At 43.3% G+C, this 23,075-nt stretch overlaps 1 protein-coding gene across 1 annotated transcript in view; it reads left to right on the top strand.

Moving 5' to 3' along the window:
• Positions 1-22,842, top strand: part of Atf6 (activating transcription factor 6) — a 154,435-nt gene extending 131,593 nt beyond the window's left edge. The window contains 1 exon segment of the mRNA XM_032914594.1: positions 22,605-22,842. Within this exon segment, the coding sequence (XP_032770485.1) occupies positions 22,605-22,813 (209 nt within the window). The 3' untranslated portion in view covers positions 22,814-22,842.
• Positions 22,843-23,075: the final 233 nt, after the last annotated feature.

Here is a 23,075-nt window from a genome sequence, read left to right as displayed (position 1 = left end):
CAGACCTAAGGTCAAATCCGATGCTTCGTCTTCATAGCTACATGAACACCTGACACTCAGATTTGTGATGTAGTAATAAGAGGCCTCTACTACGAACCTCATAAGGTTTTGGTTTGGTTTGGTTGTTTTGATAATGCCCAACTTTATTTTGTTGTTGTTGAGATAGGGTCTTGCTATGTAGCTGTGGCTGGCCTGGACTCACTATGTAGACCAGGATAGCCTTGAACTCACAGAACTCCATGTCCCTCTGCCTCCTGAGAGCTGGGATTAAAGGAATGTGCCACCATGCTCGACCATTATAAAGGCCGTTTTAAGGATTAAATTGACAGTGTGTGTTGGTCCTTCCTGTTTTTAGAAGCCTTCCCACTCATTACTATAAGCCGTTATGCTTCCTTCTCATACAGTAGTTTATGGCTTCTGTGTGTCTAGTTGCAGTGATTCCTGAGCGTACACGACCACAGCAGTGTGCATGGCTGTTCCTCGGTAGTGTGACCAAAGTTAGTTCCAGTAAAAATCAGTGTACAGATTGAAAGCAGTGTAGGAAATGTAGCAAATTCTTCAGTAATCCTTCCTAATCCTCTGCTTCTCCAGAACCTTTCCAAACAGCCCACTTCTGAACATTCTGTAGGCTGTACCATCGTGTTGACCTACAAGCCTGGCTTACAGATTCTACTTTTTACATTGGGCAGGCTTTTCTTAGACGAACTGAAACTATTAACAGCGTGTGCATCTCGTATCAACTGGGCTCTACTTTATACACTAGACTTCTGTGGGAATATTCTTCTGTGCTTTTATCTTAACTGTCAGATATGAGTCAACAGAACTCTTAGCTCCTGAGGAAATAAATTAGAACACGTAAAATGTGGGGCTGACTCATCTGTTTACCATTCCAACAAATTCTATTTCCTCCCATGTCTCACTTCTCTGGAGGCCTTCAGTGTCTCCCCACTGCCACCAGGACTCATCCTATGCCCTATGGACGTCTCTTCTCCCCTCCTTGCCTTATCGACCCCTTCCCACCTCATGCTTGGTTCTTTAGCAGCACCTCACACAGTGTACCACCCAGACGTGATGTGTTTCCTCTACTTAGCCACTTCAGAATTTCCCCAGCTCAAAAGAATCCTTCTAAGTCAGGCTTCAGTGAACTCCTTCAGAAAACCTTCTGCTCACCTTTCTACCACCCCCATCGTCAGGGTAGGCACCCGCCTCCTTGGTCTCCCTGCCCCACGCTCCTTCCCATCTACACTTAGGCCTGCTGTGTGTTTACATAGCTGCCTGTTTTACTAGATGGCAAATGCTTTGATTGGGGGCCAGGTCTTACTCATCTCTGTTTCTTCAACACCCAGCACACTCCCTAGCATGTAACAGCTGCTGTATAAATATTTATGTAATTGAATCATATTGATCATAGGAACACACTTTCTTTGGAAGAACATACCTGTTGCCTTAAAAATCTGGGGGGAATACTCATTTCTAAGACCCTATTAATTGAATAGGCTGAGTTATATCAAATTGGGAATTTTAATCACTGCTTTCAAAATAAAGATTAAATGAAACATATTTGTAGCTGTTTAGTGGTTGTGTAATATCTTAGTGCAAGACCCCACGTGGTGACTGTACTTTGCCTGTCTAGGCATTGGGATGCCCAGCTGCAGAGGAAGGTGCTTGTGTGTTTGTGTGTATTTTGAGTGGGTGAACTAATGGTATGAGAGGAACAAGTCACTGTTGGTCTGGGGACGCAGTGAGGTGCCCTTGGTTGCCTTCTCTACTTTGAAGTCTTTTATTCCCCCACCCCAAGGAAAGGAGACTCTTTGAAGAAATTTATGGTCTACACTTTCTTTCTTTCTTTTTTTTTTTTTTCTTTTTTTCGGAGCTGGGGACCGAACCCAGGGCCTTGTGTTTGCTAGGCAAGCGCTCTACCGCTGAGCTAAATCCCCAACCCCCGGTCTACACTTTCTAAGTCATAAACCAACCTAGTTTTCAGGCAGTAGTTTGACTTCTGTAGAGACTAACTACAACCCATATACACTATGCTGTTAACTACAACTCATATTCTCTATGCTGTTAACCACAACCCATATACGCTATGCTGTTAACTATAACTCATATTCTCTATGCTGTTAACCATAACCCATATACACTATGCTTTTAACTATAACCTATATACTCTATGCTGTTAACCATAACCCATATACACTATGCTTTTAACTATAACCCATATACTCTATGCTGTTAACCATAACCCATATACACTATGCTTTTAACTATAACCTATATACTCTATGCTGTTAACCATAACCCATATACACTATGCTTTTAACTATAACCTATATACTCTATGTAACCACTACCCATATACACTATACTTTTTTTTTTTTTTTTTTTCTGATCAAGGCTCAAAGTTTATTTCTGTAGGTCCAACTTATAAACACTTCCTTGAACAAAGCTCTTCTTGGAGAAAGTTCCTATATATAGACTAAACCTAGATAAAATTCTCTTTGCTGCACACACTGCTCTCATGGCCTTTGGCTACACAGACTGCCTCTCATGGCAGTACTAGGGCTCCCCAAATGTGTGCCACTGAAGGCCATGTCTGTGATCTGTGATGCTGCCTGAAGCCATATCTATGACCATGGGCTGTGCTGCTGCCAGGGAAGCATGCAAGAGCTGCATCTAGACCCCCTATAGTTTGGTCTTCATGTGGGTCTCCTAACAGAGGCTGTCTTGATCTCTGTTCCTGCCATTCTCTTTCCCCCTACCTGAACTGCCTGGTTGGGCCTCAATGGGAGAGGGTATACCTAGTCTTTCTTGAATTAGATGTCCCAGGGTGGGATGGCACCCAAGGGAGGCTCCCCTACTCTAAGGAGAAGCAGAGGAGGTAATGGGTGTAGGGATTTGTGCAGGTGGAACTAGGAAGAGAGGAGGAAGGGGGCTGTCTTTGGGGTATAATGTGAATAAAAAAGAAAGAAATTGGTTTGAATTTCAAATGTCAGGCAGAACTGGTGGAGAATCTTATCCTACTGCATTAGGCAGCCCCAGTTTGAGAAAAGGATGAAAACTGGCCTGAATGTTAGGGGATACTTGTAAGACTGGGGCAGGGTCTCAAAGTTAGTTAACTGTGGGAAGTTCCTAGAACCTCCAAGACTGTGTCCAGAGGAGGAATGGGAAGTTCCCAGAGTTTCTGGGGTCTGATCATACACTATGCTTTTAACTATAACCTATATACTCTATGCTGTTAACCATAACACATATACACTATGCTTTTAACTATAACCTATATACTCTATGCTGTTAACCATAACCCATATACACTATGCTTTTAACTATAACCTATATACTCTATGCTGTTAACCATAACCCATATACACTATGCTCTTAACTATAACCCATATACTCTATGCTGTTAACCATAACCCATATATATTATGCTCTTAACTATAACTTATATACACTGTGCTATGGATCCAGATGCTTAATACAGAGGAGCCCAGGGTTTTCACTGAAGAAACCCAAAAAAAAATGTCAAGGATTCAGGTTTTTAAAAGACTAAGATTCAAGAAGCTGATTGGGAAAATTTGCTTTAAAAATGAGAGATAGGAAACTTTCCAAGTTTTAGTGTTTTTGTAACACTAACTGAGGACTTAAGAAACTTAATGCTTTAATACACTGTTTTCTCTTTGAAAATGTTTCTACTGTGTGATAAGAGATCTGCTGCTGTTGCCACAAGTTAGTGTCCTCCTACCCCACCTCTCCTCTCCTCTCCTCCCCTGTTCTTTTTCCCCACCTCCCATTTCCCTCCACCTCCTCCTCCTTTATCTGTGACTGAATTAACAAAAAGTTTCTGGACACTGTTTTCAGGACAGACAGATAGATCTGTTGGCTTCCAGCGTAGCCGGTTCCCTGGATTGTTTCTGCTGTGTGTGAGCCGTAGGAGCCCTGCAGTCCGTTTGAGCACAGTGATGTTGCAGGTGTTCTCATCGCCCCAGGGAAGCAGCGGTCCTTGTCAGCTGTGAACAGTGGACACTGCCTTGATCCCCTCCACAGAGTGGGAGGCAGGGGAGGCAGGGGAAACAGGGCAGGTTAGATCCCAGCATCACTGCTGCTCAGAGCTGCTGCCTGGGCCCTGGGATGCACAGGCACGGTTCACTCCTTGCCGTGTTGAGAAGTATGTGTTGCTTGCTGCCGTAGGTGCTTGAAACAGCCATGTAGTTGGGGATTGCTCTGTCACAGTTACAGTTACAGACATTTGCTGGCTGGGAACAGAGAGAGCCTTTAGATCCACAACTGACTGTAAAGCCTGGCGTTCCCACGCTGCCACACCAACTCCACGTGCTACCAGTCCTCAGATTTTATGTCCTATAACATTCTGGAAACTTCCATAGATACCATCCCAGTTAATTCTTAAGAACTTCACAAATGTAACTTGCTAGCCTGTATCTTCAAATAAATAAGCTGTCAGTCAGAGTGTCATCATAGGTCCAAGCCTGAGCCCCTCTCAGACCCTCCCTTTGCCTCTCAGTAAAGGACTCTGTCTGCATGACCTCCTTATCACTCAGATCCCCAGCGTGCTCGGCCGCAGGGTCCTTGTGCTGGACTTTCCCAACATGCGTGGTTGTCTTTCTCAGTTCTGTAGACCCTAACCAAAAAATTCCTCCCAGTGACTTACTCTGCATGGCTTTCTGAGCTTCCAGTGTGGCCTGTGCCATCCCATGCCCTCCTTTTACCTCTAGTTGCCCATTGTTTTCAAACTATTAGCTTCTCTTATTACACAGGTAATAATATCTACTCTCACCATTAGAATGCGAAGTCTGTGAGAGGAAACTGGGGGCTTTTCCCCTTTCAGTTCAAACACCTAGACTTGGCTTGGCCCAATAGTGATTCAGTAAATATTTAATGAATGAAAGTAGACTAGAAAGTGGAAGATTAAAGAAGCCTTTCCTTAAAACTATGGAAGTGTATGAGTTTAGTAACCCTAGTCCTCTGGTCCACATTCCTTGCTTCTTCACTTTGGAGTCTCATAGGCTAACATCAAGAAAAAGATTTAAATGATAATATAAGGGGTAGGGGATTTAGCTCAGTGGTAGAGCGCTCGCCTAGCAAGCCCAAGGCCCTGGGTTCGGTCCTTAGCTCTGAAAAAAAAAAAAAAAAGATAATATAAATAAAACCCAGTTAATCGTGAATACTTTTTAGGTGATTTATATCTAAGCAGTTGTTCCTCACTTACTATACTATGGAGGACAGAGGCCAGCCCTTCTTTGGACTATCTCTAAGAAACAATAATAATGAGAATGAATTACAGAACTTAAAATAAACCTGAAGAATGTGTGGGCCTGGTTCCTAAGGTCTAAAATGAGAGCATGTGTCATTTCTAAAACTGGCACAATTTAACTTGAATCATCACAAGAATGTGGGAAGTGCTTAGTTTTCTTTATAACTCGGCTAATTCTGTGTATAAGGTGTTCAGCTTATTCTGGTGATAGACATGGGTATCCCGTAGCTTCCCTCAGTCACCATGTGCTTGAGTCTTCCTTCCCTTCTCATGTACAAAATACAGACTTTTTTGCATAGCTATTTTATACTGAGGATGTCTGAGCTCATGCAGCCTGCTTTGCCTCCAGGCATTGCTTCCTCTGGGTTACCCACAGGCCAGACAAGCCGGAAAGCAGGCCAGGAAAGTCATGCGGTAACAGGCCTGTCTGGATCAAGAACGGAAGCATGTCTACATCATGTCTCTGCATCCCTTGCCACTCTCAATTAAGAGCGTGCACCATAGCCAGACCATTGGCTTCCCGACTGTGCACAAATTTGGGCAAATATGGCTAAATGCAATGTTGACATCCCAGCCTGGTTAATTTCTTTGTCAGAAATTTCCTTGAGAGAGAATAAAATCCAGGTCCTTAAAGAGTTTCTATCCTTCAGAAATGCCACTCAATTCTTTGTCCACTCATTCTAGAAACACTTTTCACTACAAGACCTGTAATTATCCCCAAAACCAGCAATAAATAAAATCCTTAAAATAAGTTCAGTAATTTCTGTTAGATGGGATAATCTTCTGCAATATCCCATCCTGTGAAATGTTATTAGTCCTTCTCAACCCCCTATATATTTATCCTAAGAACCTGATAGCAAATTACTTGAAGATAGTAACTGTTATGTAAACATTTGAACCCGTTCCATGCTTGCGTGTGCATTGGTAAATGCCACACGGACTAGACATCCTGCTAACGTCACTTCACCCTGATTCTGCCTTGACATCTGAGTCCTCAGCCATCTGCTTTTATGAGTACGTTACTGGTGTCTCCTACCTATGTTTTTTTATTTAATTTTAGATTTATTTGTAAAGTGTTTTGTCTGTGTGTGTATATATATATACCACATGCGTATATCCAAGGAGGTCAGAGAGAGTGTTAGATCCTCTGTAACTGACATCCTTGATTTTATTTTTAAAAATCTTAATGTTGATGATTCCTAGTTACCACCAGGAACCTCTGAGAACTTGGCCTTGCAGCTCTTCTCGGACTGTGTGGAATACATTCCACAAGGACCTGGGGAATGGAGCAGACCCAGCTTCTTTTTTTCAGCTATGACCTGTTGTTTTCACAGCTGACTGGAACACTGGAACGTCACATTACTCAATGATGCCGGGTTTCAATTCCATATATAACTTACAATGTGACAGCACTTGTCCTAAAAACCCAACAAACCAACAAGTTTTTTTGACTTCTGTTATTGACATTTATAAAACAAAGGAGAGGCAGAGATTGGACTTTATTCCTGGACACTCTGTGCCTCTGCTTTCTCCCTGCTTCCTCAGAGGATCAGGCGGACATCTACCAATCAGAGCATTTAATAACAACGTGCTTCTAACTTTTTAAAATGCTGCATGGCTTCTTGCCAGCAGTGATATACACCAGGATTTGGTTTCAAATATTGCCGCTGCTGCTGCTCCTTCCTCCTCCTCCTCCTTCTCCTCCTCCTCTTCCCCCTCCCCATCCTCCTTCTCCTTCTCCTCCTCCTCCTCCTCCTTCTCCTTCTCCTCCTCCTCTTTCTTCTTCTCCTCCTCCTCCTTCTCCTCCTCTTCTTCTCCTCCTTCTCCTTCTTCTTCTCCCCCTCTTTTCTCCCTCCTCCTCCTTCTTCTCCTCTCTCCTCTCCTCCTCCTTCTCCTTCTTTCCCTCCCTCTTCTCCCTCTTCTTCTCCTTCTTCTCCTCCTCCTCCTCCTCCTTTTTCTGAGAGAAACAGAAGAAATAGCAGCAACTAACAATGTTAAAGAAAATGTTATTCCTGCCACTTGCTGAGGGAGACTATTCTGTGATGGCAGTGGCCAGGGATATAGGGATCTTCATAAATGGGGCCCTGCAGTTGGGGGAAGAGATTAGGAATTTCAGCCAAGGGGAAGGGGACTCAGGAAGCATCAGTGACTGTGATTACTGTGAGGAGACATGAGAGAGGAGGGACTCACTGTATAAGACTTACTGAAGGCCAGTCAAGGGAATTGGAATGCCAGTGGTCAAGTACCAAGCAGGCACTAAGTAAGATTCTTACTCAGAAGTTGAGTTTCGCTTCTAGAGAAGCAAACAGAAAAGGCTCAAAGTAACCCTAGAAACACTAAGATGAGAGTCTACCCAACCTGTGAACAAGAATTTGGGGGCTCAAAGGATGATATTATCTCCACAAATAGAAAGATGTCTATATGCCACTTTATATTAGCTAAAAAAACCATATTTTCTTAAGGAAGCAGCATTGTTATAAATCATGAATGAGGCTGTTTGTATTTTACACAGTATGTATCAAAATTCATATAAATAGGAACGTGTTTTCTGATTTGCTTTGTTTTTATAGAGATCAAAACCACTCCATAATCATAAATCATTTATCAGAGAGAAGGTTTTACGCAGGCACTCCTAACTCTCTGGTATGGGGTGTTGGCACTGTGCCTTAGTTTTCCTTAGTGCTTGCCTCTTCTAGCTTTGGTCAGTGGCCTCCTGGACTTACCTGAGCTCCATGGAGGCCGTCGCTGTTGTGCTCCACTATCCTGCTTTCTAGTTGTAGAAGAAGAGAATTCTCTCTCGTCTTTTCCAGAATGGGTTGTTTTCTGGTTATTTCATCTGCAGGAGTGAGCTCTGGAAATGCCATAGCGGGCTCCAGCCATCGAACAGACCAGACAATCACCAGTTGTCTCTGCCGGAAAGGGGAATCTACTTAGCTGATAACTTTTAAGAGTTAAAAACCCTGCCTGTTATACTGGATAAATACAGTGGTTTTTAATTAATCAATTAAAATGTAATTAAGTTTGCATTCTAATCACAGCTTCCCTTCCTCTCCTCCCAGTCCCCCTCTCTCTCACCTCCCCTCTCCAAAAGCTCCCTCCCTTTCTCTTCAGAGAAGCTGAGGCTCCCATGGGAATCAATCCTCCTTGACTTATCAGGTAGACCAGGAACATCTTCTGTTGTGGCTAGACAAGGCGGCCCAGTTAGGGGGAAGGGACCCAGCGGCAGGCAACAGAGTCAGAGCCAGCCAGTGCTGCTGCTGTTAGGGACCCCACATGAAGATCAGGCTGTACATCTGACGTATGTGTAGAGAGCCTAGGTCTGTCCCATGCATACTCTCTGGTTGGTGTTTTAGTCTCTGTGAGCCCCTGTGGATCCAGGTTAGTTGATTCTGTAGGTTTTCTTGTAGTGTCCTTGACCTCTTTATCTCCTTCAGTTCTTCTTCCCATCTTCCATGTGATTCCCCAAGCTCTGTCTAATGTTTGTCTGTGGGTCTCTGCATCTGTTTCCATCAGCTGCTGGGTGAAGCCTCTCAGATGGCAATTATGCTAGGCTTCTGTCAGCAAATACAGCAGAATATCATGAATAGTGTCAGAGGAAGGCTCTCTCTCATTGTGAATCTAAAATTGGCCAGAAACCTAGGACAATGGGAATGCTCAGCAATGGAGGGATGGGGACACCAACCCAGACACAAAACCTTAGACCCACAATTGTTCCTGCCTACTAGATGTGCAGGGAGAAAGAAGGCAGCAATTGCTGAGTGATCCCATTGTCCCAGGTTTCTAGCTCGTCCCAGAGAGGCTCCCCATCCCCATCTGCTTCCAGTCCTCTCTCTCTCTCTCTCCCCCTCTCTTTCTCCCCCTCTCTTTCTCCCCCTCCCTCCCCCTCCCTCCCTCCCTCCCTCCCCACCCCGTCTCCCACATCCACTACCAATGTCTAATTATTTCCCCTTCTCACTGAGATTCAAGCATCCTTCCTTGGGCCAACTTGAGATCACCAGCATGAGCTGTTGCTTGAGTGTTTGATCTTAGCCATTCTAACAGGTGGAAGACAGAATCTCTTCAACATCTTAGTCACCAGGGAAATGCAAATCAAATGAGTGCTCTTTAAATGTTAAAAGAAAAACCCTAAGTGACTCCGTACTTATCTGCATTTCAGTAAGAATGGGATTGGAGAATTGTATTAGTCATCTCAGAGCTCAGCATGCTATTTGGATTTACAGATTATTGTTGCTTTGTTTGTTTTTAAAGAGAGGGACTTAGTATTTAGTCCAGGTTGTCCTGGAAACCTTGACTCTTCTGCCTCAGCCTCTGAGGTTCTAGAATTACAACACACATATCCAGCTTGCCTTGCCACTTGTTAATAAGACTTGCCTGCACGAAGGGGTGTATGTTGCAGAACAGTAGGGGACATAGAAACACAGACATTTTCTGGAGACCCGTGTGCTTGGTTTGGCTTACATAAAGTTGTCCGTCAGTTGTAAGGAACCGAGGGAATTAAATACATGTGGGCATTCATGGTCTGGATTTTTAAAGCATGCTCAAATTTAATTCAGATTGGAGATTTCTGACATGCCAGTGGAATAAAAGATTCAGAATAGCAAATAATGTTACAGATGCTGACTTGTGAACCAGCCTCTACCCTGTTCTTAATTGTGCTTTTGCTCCAAAGAGGAAGGGATTGTCCAGTTAAAAACTGGGGTTGGGAAATCGCTCACTCAGTTCAATGCTTGCCATTCAACATGAAAAATGTGTGCATCTTCAGATATATTAAAAAAGCTGAGCATGACGGGGCGTGCATGTTAGCTTAGGTGCATACAGGCAGGACTCTGAGGCTCACTGGACAGCTAGCCATCTTGCTTGGGAAGCTCCAGGCCAGTGAGAGATCCTGTTTCAAAAGTAAAAGGAGATGATTCCTGAGAAACAAGACCTGAGTTTGTCCCTGATCTTCATATGTATGACACAGACATGTGCTCACACACATATCCAAACATAATATGCACATGTACAAAACTGAATCTCTAAGATATATACTTGAGGTGGCTTCTTTCATTTATGCTTAGCACAGTTCTCGAAGTACTCATTTCAACTTAGAGCTTACACTCTATGCCGGCTTCCTTTGGGGTTATTTCCACACATTTATGTATTCCAATAAGTGTTTATGTCCAATAATGTATTGTTTCTGTATAGTAAGGATTCAGCAGGGACAAAAATGCCTGTCCTCAGGAAGCTGACTTAGTCTGACTCCTCCTTAACTACTGTCTTTGTAGTTAAGCCCACCATATTTCTGAGAAACCTCAGGAGTTTGCCAGATGCCACCCTCCAGATCTGTCCATGTGCTCCGAGAGGCTGTATACCTAGCCAGCCATGAAAGGGAATGACACACCATTTATCTTAGAAATAAAAGAAAAGCATGAGGAACAGTAGTATTTGCTGTTTTATAAACTGCTTCCTGTATATTTCTGTTTGTAACAAAATTAATGAGGTTATCTAAATTTGTAATATCTCATTTTAACCTGTTCATGGGTGTTTCTATTTTTGAGTGAGTTTTTCTGAATCATTATGTAAATGTATGTATGTATGTATATATATATATGTGTGTGTGTGTGTGTGTGTGTGTGTTACACAGTAACAGCTTGTCACATGGATGATAGGTAGATAGATAGATAGATAGATAGATAGATAGATAGATAGATAAGATAGATAGATAGATAGATAGATAGATAGATAGATAGAAAGAAAGAAAGAAAGAAAGAAAGAAAGAAAGAAAGAAAGAAAGAAAGAAAGAAAGGAAGAAAGAGAGGAAGAAAGAAAGGGGCCCTAGTTTTACTCTTCTACCCCATCATCATGATCACAGAGGGTCTGGGTTTTACAGTGAAGGTCTTCTGAACATTATTAGTCTTAGTATCTGTTAATACATGAAAAGAAAATTTTTATAGTTTCTTAGTCCTCTCAGAATTTTGAACCTTCATGGCTGATCAAATCACTGTGTGATCTTTACCTCAGCTGTTACTCAATCTCCACATAACATTTTGCCAGGACAGTCTTGGAGACATCTCCCTGACTTTCTCACCTTTCTGTTCTCCGAGTTCCTCTCACCATGTTCTTCATGCTCTTCTCATTCAGGCTGTGTCGTGAAGGTCTATACTTGGGTTCATTTTTCTCTGTACATTACACCAACACTAGTTGTCTTGTCACTACTGAAATGGATTCTGGATCCAAATATAAAGGCGGTATCGGGCGTGGTTTCAACTTTTGGCAAGTTTTCCCTGAATTTCTGACCTGAGTACTGCTGCCTTCCCAAAGGGAAGGAACCATTGATGGTTGCCTCCCTCTGAGGTGGTTGGTCATGAACTCTCTAGTACAGATATTTTCTGTCATTTCCTGATAGTAGCAGATCCTCAGGAAGCCAAGGAGAAAAGGAGCCCAAACATGTTGCCATTCTATTTTATGAATTATAAAAAAAGCCAAGATGTTTGATAAGCTGAGAAGAACTAGGCCTTATTATCTTTTAAGACTTTACTGTGCTCTGGAATTCTTTATTAATGATCTTGTAGAGGTCATGCCTGCCCAACATAGTGGGCAGAAATATTATACAGGTCATTTCAACATTCTGGAAAGAATATAAAATTCCCATTCATTGATTTCTTTTATTAATGCAAGTAAACGAGGCTGGGCATTGTGGGGTCTGCCTTTTATGACAGCACCCAGGAGACCAAGGCAGGCAGAGCTCGATGATTTCAAGGTTAGCTTCATCTGCATAGTGATTTCCAGGCCAGCCAGGGTTACATAGTAACAGCTTGTCACATGGATGATAGATAGATAGATAGATAGATAGATAGATAGATAGATAGATAGATAGATTAGGTAGATAGATAGATAGATAGATAGATAGATAGACAGACAGACAGACAGACAGACAGACAGAAAGAAAGAAAGAAAGAAAGAAAGAAAGAAAGAAAGAAAGAAAGAAAGAAAGAAAGAAAGGCAGAAAGAAAGGGGCCCTAGTTTTACTCTTCTACCCCATCATCATGATCACAGAGGGTCTGGGTTTTACAGTGAAGGTCTTCTGAACATTATTAGTCTTAGTATCTGTTAATACATGAAAAGAAAAGGAATTGGCACATTATTCACCCATTAGACTCCAGCTTAAAAAAAATAACAGTTAAATTCATGCAGTATTCCTCAAGAGTGCAGGACAGGGTGTGATTAGAAGAGCCACCTGACAGGAGTGGCGTGGGCTCTTGGAGGTGGTGTTTTGGAACTGTCCTTTCTTGGTTCTGGGTCCCCACCGTTTACCCAGGATATCCTCTGATGGTGAGTGATTCTGATATTGAAAGTGATTTGATTCTTTTAAATGATAAGCAATTCTTGACTTTTCTAATTTTAAGGAAAAATATTCCTAGCCTGGCCTAACCTGATAGAATAGTTCTAAAAATGGCTTCTGTGGCTGCACTGCCTAAGATCTACTTTGCCTTTTGTAACTAAGGGGTGATGCACTTGGTGTCTGTGTTTTAGCTGTTATTGTCTCAGAAATGTAAACAGTAACTAATCGTAATATATCTTGTTTAAGAGTTTGTTCTAAGAACAAACAATTAGGTCATCATTGTTTACATATAGAAATATTTATTAAATAGATTGTCAACAACTATGTTCTTAGAAATGTATATTAAGCACATATGAAAATGCTATATATTAAAGTATAATAATGGGGCTTAGACTAATGTAGTAATAACAGGGTGTTTGTTTGTTTTGCCTGTGCCTAGTAATATATCATGACCACTAAAGATGTCCTATGAAGTCCAGTGGATCTTATACAGTCACTGTTTTATGTTTTATACATGTTTTGTGATGTTATTTCTAATCAAACAGGACAAAACCCTTTCCTATCCAAAATCCCTGTTGTCTAGTGGTCATAAAACCTATACTATTTAACAAATTTTAGTTTTGTTAAAATTGAATGTGTGATATCCTCCCACTCCCAATTTTTTCTCTGCCTTTGAACATCCTCAATTATAAAATCTTCCCATCAGAGAAACTTTCAAGTTTCTTTTGGCAAAGAGCATCTGTGACAGTTGCTGGGAACTCTTTGTCCCGTATGTATCCTTACATCTCCAGATACTCCATGTTGGAAGTACTGGCTGTGTGGCCGTCTGCAGGGACAGCTGCTCAATCAGTATTCCTGCCAACCAGTGGGGAGCCTCCAGTCCCACTCCCTAAATGCCCCACCTTTTTTCTTGTCTCAAGTTTATTTGTAAAAACAGCATAGGACACTGGTCATCTGCAATACTGTGTAGGTGGGTGTGTCACAGCCGTCCGTCTGTCTTCACACTGGCAGGAGCCTTTTCCATGGGGCCTTCACAGGGGCCTGGGCACCGTTGGGAGCCTGAGCTCGAGCTGCAGCCTGGGCCTTTGATGGAGACTTGGCCTCTGACTCGGTTTGAACCTTGGGCTTTGGTTGGCAGAGCCTACGACCCTTGGCCATGTAGCTTTGAATCGGCTTCCCAAGCTTGGGGTGAGTGAGTTTGCGGCTGGAGCCCTTTGGCATCTTGGGCTTGACGGCCTGAAGCTTCACAAGGGCCTTGATGGCCTCTGCGCGTGCACTCACGGCCTTGGCATGCTGGCCTGCATCTTCTTCAGGCCTTTCTTGTTGTGCTTCTTGGCAAAGCGCATGTTCCTCAGACACTTGGGGTCGACCCCCTTAAGAGATTCGTATCTTTATGACCAGGGTTTCTTGATGCCATTTCTGTGCCATTTGCGGGACTGGTTGTGTGTGGTGTGGTTCTTGGACTTGGCTATGTCTGCACGGTAACCCTTGGCTCCCGCAGTGCCCGGAACTGAAAGAGAAAGAGCCCCATATCCCCTTTAATTTTACCCCATTCCCAGTTTTCTTCAGCTATTTCTTAACCTAATCTTTTTTTTTCCTGTGATGACCTTAACACGGTTTAATAATATGGGTCATTTACACATTGCAAATAAGGGCAAATGTCAGCATTGGAGTTCTCATGGAAGCTGGTACTCAAAGTAGGCTGTACAGGATTATTAGAGTTGGACCAGAGAGAGAATCCGAGTGGGTCAAAATGGCAGAGAAGGGATTCCCCTATGGAGGGAGAAGTGAGAACACTAGCAATGGGCAGTACATTGAAGTTCCTGTGTTTGCTGCAGTCAGTGGGCACTGCAACACATAGTGCAGACATACAGGTCAACACTCACACACACAAACAACACCTAAGTCCTTTAGAACCCTTCCTTATCTACTCTTCCTAACCAAGTACTAGGTAAGCCTTGTCACTCTTAAAAATTAAACTTTATGTAAATTTTTGGATATTTAGCTCTATTTACAGCCAGGGCTCTGGTTTTTGTGTTAGTCATCTAGCATCCACTAGCCCCTTGGCATACTGTGCCTAATTCAGTTACTGTGTGTTTACAAGCTGTTCAGAATTCCACATTGCCTGGAATTTTTCCACCCTCAGTGTTCAGACACCTTTCCTGGCTTCCCGGTCCCTTCCTTCCGAGCGTTCAGAACACATTCCAGCACTCCGCCTGCTGCCTTTCATCTCTTTCCCTTTTGATTTGCCTGATGGATTTTAAACATAAAATACCCAGTTTGTGCATTTTCCAGACTTGGATCAGTGCCGTCTCATTCTCTGTTTCAAAAGGCCCAGCACACAGGATGGACATTTCCACGTCTCTGTTGGTAGAAGCATAAACCCAGAACCTTCACATTAGTGACGCTTCTTGTCTGTCCTGTTTTCCCGGATAAATGTGGTTTGTTCTCTCTCTCTCTCTCTCTCTCTCTCTCTCTGTCTCTCTCTCTCTCTCTCTCTCGCTCTCGCTCTCGCTCTCGCTCTCGCTCTCGCTCTCCCTCCCTCCCTCCCTCCTTTCCTTTCTTTCTCTTTCTTTTCTTTAGTTCATTTTTTTTTCTTTTTAAATTAAATATAAATTTGGAGTGGGGAAAAGCTTTTAGGTATTTTTACGTAAGTTGATTCTGAATTCCTTAACCTAAGGTTTACCATGCTCCCTGTCATCAGGAAACCCATGACTTTCTCTTAGCAGAGCCCTTCGCATTAACAGTGGAGACGTCGTCTTTAAAGCGTGTGCTGTGTCTCAGCTGCTCATGTCCTAACCCTGTTGTCTCTCACGCCAGTTTAAATCAGCCCCAGTCCCCAGAGCCTCCCCCAGGGCCTGCTTTGATTGTTGGATTCTCACTGAGGGGCAAATTGTTGGCATCAGTTGGAGGTCTGTCCTTCCCAGAGGTGCTCACCTGGTGACAGAGCTCAAGCTCTTAAGGGAGTAGCAGGAACCTCATCTGCCATCATGGCAGAAAGTGCTAAAGCTCCCGCTGTCCTGGATGCCCGCTGTACACAGACGCCTACGGGCCAGTGCTGCTGAGACTTAAGCAGATGAAGTTACCCTGAAGCCTCCATGGTGGCTCACACCTGTAAGCTCAGCACTGGAAAGGTAAAGCAGGAGCAATGCCTTGAGTTCAAGGCTCGTCTGGGCTGCAGAGGGACACCTTACTTCCCAAGGCGTTACCAAGAGCCTGTTTCTTAATCTGTCCTCTTCAGTTGTAGCAATTCAGACTTCAGTAATGACTGGTTGAGGTAATATCCAACTGGGTAATATGAAACCTGCAAAAAATCCTTTCTAAGATCTTCTAGAACAGACCAATGTTATAGTCTCTAATCTTTAGAGATGTTGGCAATATTATGACTTTTTTAATTAATTAATTAATTTATTATATATAAGTACACTCATTGTAGCTGTCTTCAGACACACCAGAAGAGGGCATCAGATCTCATTACAGATGGTTGTGAGCCACCATGTGGTTGCTGGGATTTGAACTCGGGACCTCTGGAAGAGCAGTCAGCGCTCTTAACCACTAAGCCATCTCTCCAGCCCAATTATGACTCTTAATTGCCATTAAGTATGAATACTAAAAAATGTATACAGATTGTTTTGGAAAAGGGCTTCTTCAATTCTACTGCCTTCACTTACTATCTAGATCTGATATGGCCTTCTAGCATTGCTCCCAATTACCATGGCCTACCTAGTACTTGTCACCACCAGAAGGGAGTAATGGACAGAATATACTGTAAAGTCACCTAGGCCAGAGCCATCCCGAGCCTCCTGGTTGCGCTTCACATAACAATACCATTTCAGGCATAGCTAGGAGCTGCTAGCTTTGGAGTCCAATTTGCTGCTTTAGTTTTCCTTCAAAGCATCTAAGCTTATATTTCTAAGCTTTTCATCTCTCCTTGATATTTAAGGTGTCCAGGAACTCTAGTTATCAATTTAAACTGCAGCAGGTATGCAGACCTAATGTCTTCTACAGGTGGCTTAAACTATATTAGAGAGCCCAGTCCTGTTCTTAAACTGTCATCTGGATTCTGAGTTAACCCCCCAAAATATTTAGTAATATATATTTCAGGTCTCTGACATGTGTTTTCCATTATTTGGTCTTCTGTGCTGCAGCGCATGCGTGTGTGTGCACTCATACACAGGAGGATGCACACAGGGACTGTGGTTCCAAAAGGAAATGACTGGTGTGGTGCCTTGAAATCTGAACGTGGTCACATGTTCTAAGTGAAATGATTCCAAATACATTAGCAGAATGCCTTCCATCTTGTACTTTCTGGAAAACAGTTCAGTGAGAAACACTGGCTAACTTCTAGACATTCAAGTGGACCTGTATAAAGATAAATCACTTGAAAGCCGTTGCGTGAAGGCGTGTCTTGGAAAGGTGATGTTAAGCTGCTATAGCAATGGCCTTAAAGACGGGGTTAGAGCACAGCAGCGGCCAGCTGTGCTTCCTCTCTGCTGCGGCTGCAAAGAAGACTAACTTCATTTGTAATCAAAGACACGTACAGGAGTGAAAGGCAACCTTAATCATCAGTGCAAATGTTTGACGCCCTGGGACAGATGACTGAGGTCAAACCAGGGATATTTTTTCTTGGACGTAAAATAGAAGAAATGTACCATACACTGCAAAATTAGCAGGTCATTAGATTTTTCTCATGTTTTCTTTTTTTACCCCATTAAGAATCTGATAGGCTTTGTTTTCCAAAACATAGAACAAACCTTTTTGTGTGGTTTCAGAGAACATATAGAAGCATGTGTATTATCCCCCTTTGCAGACATCCAGACTAGATGTCTCCAGCTCTCCCACCTTCTGTGACAAGCTCTGTGCTCACTTTCCCCACACAAATCATGGACTCTGAAGATCAAATGTCAAACTTCGGGTTTTCTTCCCAAGTGCTTGACTTGTATAGTGTAAAAAAAGTTCAAAGACAGGGTAATAGGACAGGAAAAATTACTTTTAATCTGAGCTCTTTGTCACTGAAAAGTATTCAAATGTAAAAATTGCTGTTTGGCCTGGCACGATCTTAATAAACAGAAAGGCAGGATGAAACCAGGCTCTCCCCGAGACGCAGCTCCAGACTCACGGATGAAAATGCACAAGCAGATGCCACGTCGACTGCAGCCTTCCAAGTTCCTGAGCTTCTGGGGTAGTGCCGTGATTATTCAGCTGGGCTTGAGAAATATTATCTGTTTATAATTCTCTCATCATTTCATTTACTACAAGTTGGAAAATGACCACCCACATTACAAATAAGGGAGTAATTTGGCTCTGTCCTAAAATAAAAGTCTCCCATCCTCTTAGAAGCACGGAGGGAGTAGCTGTGTATCCGGTGTCTTAGATTCAGGATAATGGAGGCTGCAGCGGTGACTCGATGGCGGAGAGCACTTGCTGCCTTTCCAGAGGACTGGAGTTTGGTTTCCAGCACCCACGTCAGGTGGCTCACAGTCTCCAGGGAATCCAGTCCTCTTTGGGCACCTGCTGCACACCTGCGTATACGCGTGCGTCATATCGTGTGTGCTCAGACACACATCATTAAAGTGATGCAGATATTTAAGTCCATGGCAGTTACCCTGGGTATACACTTAGCGGGAGCCTGTGTTCCTTCCAGCAGATACCACCATCTGTAAGATCTAAGCACATAGATCTGCCCTTGTCTCGTTGACATGGGACAGGCACTCTGGAGATGTATGTTGCCCTGCTGTAGTAGTGATCTAGTGATCCCTAAGGAAGTGCATAAGTATCGGATGCTGTGGTTTCTTCCTTCTCCACTGTTAAGTTCACAGTTTGGAGAATCTAATGGGATTAGAAACTTCACTGACGGGGCTGGCAGAATGGTTCAGTGGTTAGAGCACTGGCACTGGCTGCTCTTTCAGAGGTCCTGAGTTTAATTCCTAGCAACCACATTGGTAGCTCACACTGTCTGTAACTGTTAGTCCCATGGGACCTGATGCTCTCTCTCTCTCTCTCTTCTGGCATGTAGATGTACATGCAGATAAAACACCCATCCATATTAAATACATAAATACATTCTTAGATGACACAGGTGAAGAGGGCTAACCCTCCTGACCATTCACTTAGATGGTCCCTTTCACAGTTCCTTCTGTCGTTGAAAGGCAAAATAAGGGTTAAACATTCTTCCCTGTGCTCTTCTCTCCTCTGTACTGCTCTAAACCCTCTGATCCAGTAGCTTTAAAAATGCAGTTCACTGTGTGAAAAGTATACAGGACACGGTGTCTGCACACGATCTGATGTGGCACTAGCTTTGAAAGGAATCCAGCTGTTACTTAAAAACCATAACTAGTACTTTCAGTATTTTACAGAAAGTGTATGCAGTATTGGTTTTTTTTAATAGTGTTTTATACATTCTTTGTTTCTGTCATTCCTGTTCCTTTACCTCACATCTCCTGTCCCTGCTACCTGTCTTCTTCCTCTTCCTCTTCCTCTTCCTTTTCTCAGCCCTACAACTCTCAAGTTATATGTATTCTGTTACTCTTTCCCTCTCTCCTTAAGACCCGTTTCTACTTTCATGGCTCTTCTAGTTTCATGACATGTACACACACACAGACACACAGACACACACACACACACACACACCACATATAGTTAAAATCTTATATATATGAAAGAAAGCATGCAGCACTTGTCTTTCTGAGTGTGGGTTACTTTAACTCACATAACAATTTGTAATTGCATCCGTTTTCCTGAAAATGCCCTGATCTCACTTTCCTTCATGGCTAAGTAAACTTCCATTGTGTACATCACTGTGATTTATCCAATGGTTGCCATGTTAGTGACTGAGCAGTTCAACAGCGAGCGCCTCTGTGTGGGACTCAGAAACCCTTTGGAGGCATAGTGCCATTTGTCAACTCCCCATGATGGACCACTTTCAGGAAGTTCGTACTACGTCTGTGTCCCGAAGTGGTTTTCCTCTAGCAGGTTCAGCTTCTCGTCTGTTTGTTTTGTTTTTTGAGACAGGGTTTCTCTGTGTGACAACCCTAACTATCCTGGAACTCACTTTATAGACCAGGCTGACCTTGAACTCCTACCTTGCCTCCAAGTGCTGGGACTAAAGGCATGTGCCACCACACCTGGCTTGTCATATTTTATATTAAGTAAGGTCTTTGATATATTTTAAACTGATCTGTTGTTATTATTTGCTGTTTAAGGTAAGAGATAGGGATCAAATTTTATCCTTCTGCATGTAGAAAACAGGTTTCGAAGAGTATCTTGTTTCCAATGTATTTTTTTTTAAATACTCTTGCCAAAAACGGTGTCCCAAGCTCCATGGGCTGATTTCTGGGTCCTTTATTTGCCCCATTGGTCTGTGTGTCTGTTTCTGTCCCAGGACATGCTGTGGCCACTGTGGCTCTGTGGCATAATATGAAGTCAGATACTATGATACCTGACATTGTTCTTCCTGCTTAGGAGTGTTTTAACTAGTCAGGCTCTTTTGTGGTTTTCCTATGAATTTTAGGTTATTTTTTCTAGTCCTGTAAAAAAATGCTATTTAGATTTTGGAATCATAGTGAATCTGTAGCCCACATTTGGTGATTGGGCCATTTCCATAATGTTCTGTTCATCTGTGAACATGGGAGCCTTTCTGTTGTCTAGCATCTTTAGTTTCTTTCTTTGGTGTCTTGAAATTTTCACTGTAGAGTTCTTTTACCTCCTTGGTTAGACATAATCCTAGAGATTGTCTTGTTACCGAGGCTGGTTTTGAATGGAATAATTGATTCTAATTTCTTTCTTGGCAAATTAATTGTTGGTATGTAGGAAAACTACTGATTTTTTTTTAACATAATGGTTTTGTGTTCTGCCACTTTGCTGAAAATACAGATTCAGGAGTGTTTCCAGGCTTCAGTGTACCTTAAGAAGTGAAACCTTGGGTTCTTTATGTATAGAATGGTGTTATCTGAAAATAGGGTCAGTTGACTTCATACTTTGCTCTTTATATCCCTTTTATTTCTTCTCTTCTTGCTCTAGCTAACTTTGAGGATTCTCTTGAATGTCCTTCGAGATTTTAGGAAACACTCCCTAATGTTTATGTTGGCTATAGGTTTGCTGTATGTTGCCTTTATATGTTTGGTCTGCTCCTGGTTCCTTTAAGCTACCTTGAAGACATATAGAACTTTGCCAGATGCCTCTTCAGTGTGTATGGCGGCGATTATTTTTTTCTCTCTTTAAGTCTACTTACGTGCAGTGTTACACTTACTGATCTGCGTATGCTGAACCGGCCTTGCATCCCTGAAATGAAATCATCTTTGTTCTGATGTCTGATCGCCAATGTGTCCCCTCTGTCCTGCATCCTGGGATTATTCTTCTGAGTAGGTTTTGTTTGGAGCCCTGCCAGCCTGTTGCTGTTTGCTGAGAAGGTTGCTTCTACCTTTGACTCTTTAGTTTATGGATAACTTTGCCAGTAAGCTATTTCTTGGAGACAGGAAATAAATAAGTTTGTTTTTTAATCTAGTCAGCCAATGGTCAGTTGAGGTTATTGCTTTTAAGCTTATAATTTAGAGAGGCTGGCTATTTCCAGTGGTGGCTTTAGCAGTTGGTCTGGCCTTTAGAATTGTTGGTAGTTACTATTCCCTCCCGTTAGTATCAGGGGTTTACTAGCATCCTATGATGCATAATGGATGGCTTCTCAGCTCTCCTTTGGTCCATGGCTAAACCTGTCCTTCTCCTTCCACTGTGAATAGTGTTTGTGTGATTTCCGCAGTGCCAGCTTCTTTATCATGTTTACTCTGGTGTGTGCTTATCTTGAAATGTCAAGAGATAACTTACTGGGCACAGTGATTTTGCTTGGCAGTTAGCTATGGTTAGGGCTTGAAGTATACCTTTCTGTGCTTTCTTGGCTTCTAAGTTTGCTAACAAATCTAATGTTATTCTAAATGTCGCCATTGTACATGCATCAACATTTTCTAATATTGTTTCTTAGCTTTACACTTTTGACATTTGGAACAGTTAGTGCTAATTGATAACTGGACAGGATCTAGAATGACCTGGGAGATAAGCCTTCGGGCAAGCGTGTGGGGGGTTTCTTGATTGCTTTACTAGAGGCAGGATGGCACAGTGGGTGATGGAGTTATCCTTGGCTGACTCCTCAGCCATGGGAATGGAGAGCAGGGGCTGGGCGGCAGCATGTATCCACCTCCGTCCGGTTCCTGTCAGTGGATGTGAGGTGAGCAGCTGCTTCAAGCTTCTGCCATCTTGGCTTCTTCTCCATGATGGAGAGGCCAAAATAAGCTCATCCTTTCCTCGGTTTCCTTTGTCAGGGTCTTTCATCCCAGCAACAGAAAAAGCCCAAGATAGCATCTTAGTTTAGCCATGATATGTCGTTGAAAGGTTCTCTGGTCATAGCTCTCTGGGACTTGAAATGGCTCCCTGATTTAATGTTCATTTCCTTCTCTGCCCTTAAGCTTTAAGTCACCTCCTTCTGCCCACGTTTTGGTGTTCAGAAGACATCCCAGCATTCTTGGATGCTGGTCGTGTTCACTGTATACGTCCCTTGTCCCCAGAAGATTGGGTGACAATGGTACTAGGGTACCTGTTGGGGAACCTGAGGGTGCGAGTAGATAAGTAGTGAAATGAGGGGGGATGGGAAGAGAGGAGGAGGGAAGTAAGAGTAAGAAAGAAATGATCGGGTTTGAGACTGAGTCATAGAGGAAATCTGTGAAGTCCAGCGTTCTCAGATGAGGCAGCTAATGTACAAAGTGCGGGCAATTTCAGTGGAATCCAGTGTTGGGACGATGGGGTTTCTCCCTGCTCTCCCGTGTCTTGTGTATCAGTCTCCACAGGTGGGGGGAAGGGCACAGCCCTACTGAACCAATGAAGACCTTCGGGGAATTAAACTGAGGAAAGCGCAGGACGTGTTGGCACACAGGGGTAGAGATGATAAGGCTCCTGTGTAGCCGTGGAAGTGCATTGATAGCTTCCACCCGGAATGCTCTCCTGACGCCTGTGTCTACTCCTCTGCAGATAACGTGATCAATGGGCAGGATTATGAAGTAATGATGCAGATTGACTGTCAGGTCATGGACACCAGGATCCTCCACATCAAAAGCTCCTCGGTTCCCCCGTATCTCCGAGATCATCAGAGAAACCAAACCAGCACCTTCTTCGGTTCCCCTCCCACAGCCACAGAGACGACCCACGTGGTCAGCACCCTCCCTGAGTCGGTACAGTAGTGCCCTGAGCTGCACTGGGAAGCAGAGAGTGGGCCGAAGAGGACGCCACTCTCTGCCTCTCGGCAAGCGGAGAACCACCCCGTACTGCAACTCCAGGGAAAGAGAGAAAACAAGAGGCCGATCTGCTTTTCACCGTCTTCCCACAGCGTGCAGCTGCTGGGGCACAGTTCTCTGGTGGCCGTGCAGCCCTGTGGGCAGTGTCGCCTGGTGTTGGTCCTGTGGGTCATCTTCAGAACTTCTCCCGTCGTGTGTTTTGTTCTCA

The sequence above is a fragment of the Rattus rattus genome, chromosome 10, assembly GCF_011064425.1.
Source record: "Rattus rattus isolate New Zealand chromosome 10, Rrattus_CSIRO_v1, whole genome shotgun sequence".
Classification (NCBI taxonomy): Eukaryota; Metazoa; Chordata; class Mammalia; order Rodentia; family Muridae; genus Rattus; species Rattus rattus.
The sequence above is the reverse complement of the archived record's forward strand: the minus strand, read 5'-3'. Positions and strand labels throughout refer to the sequence as shown.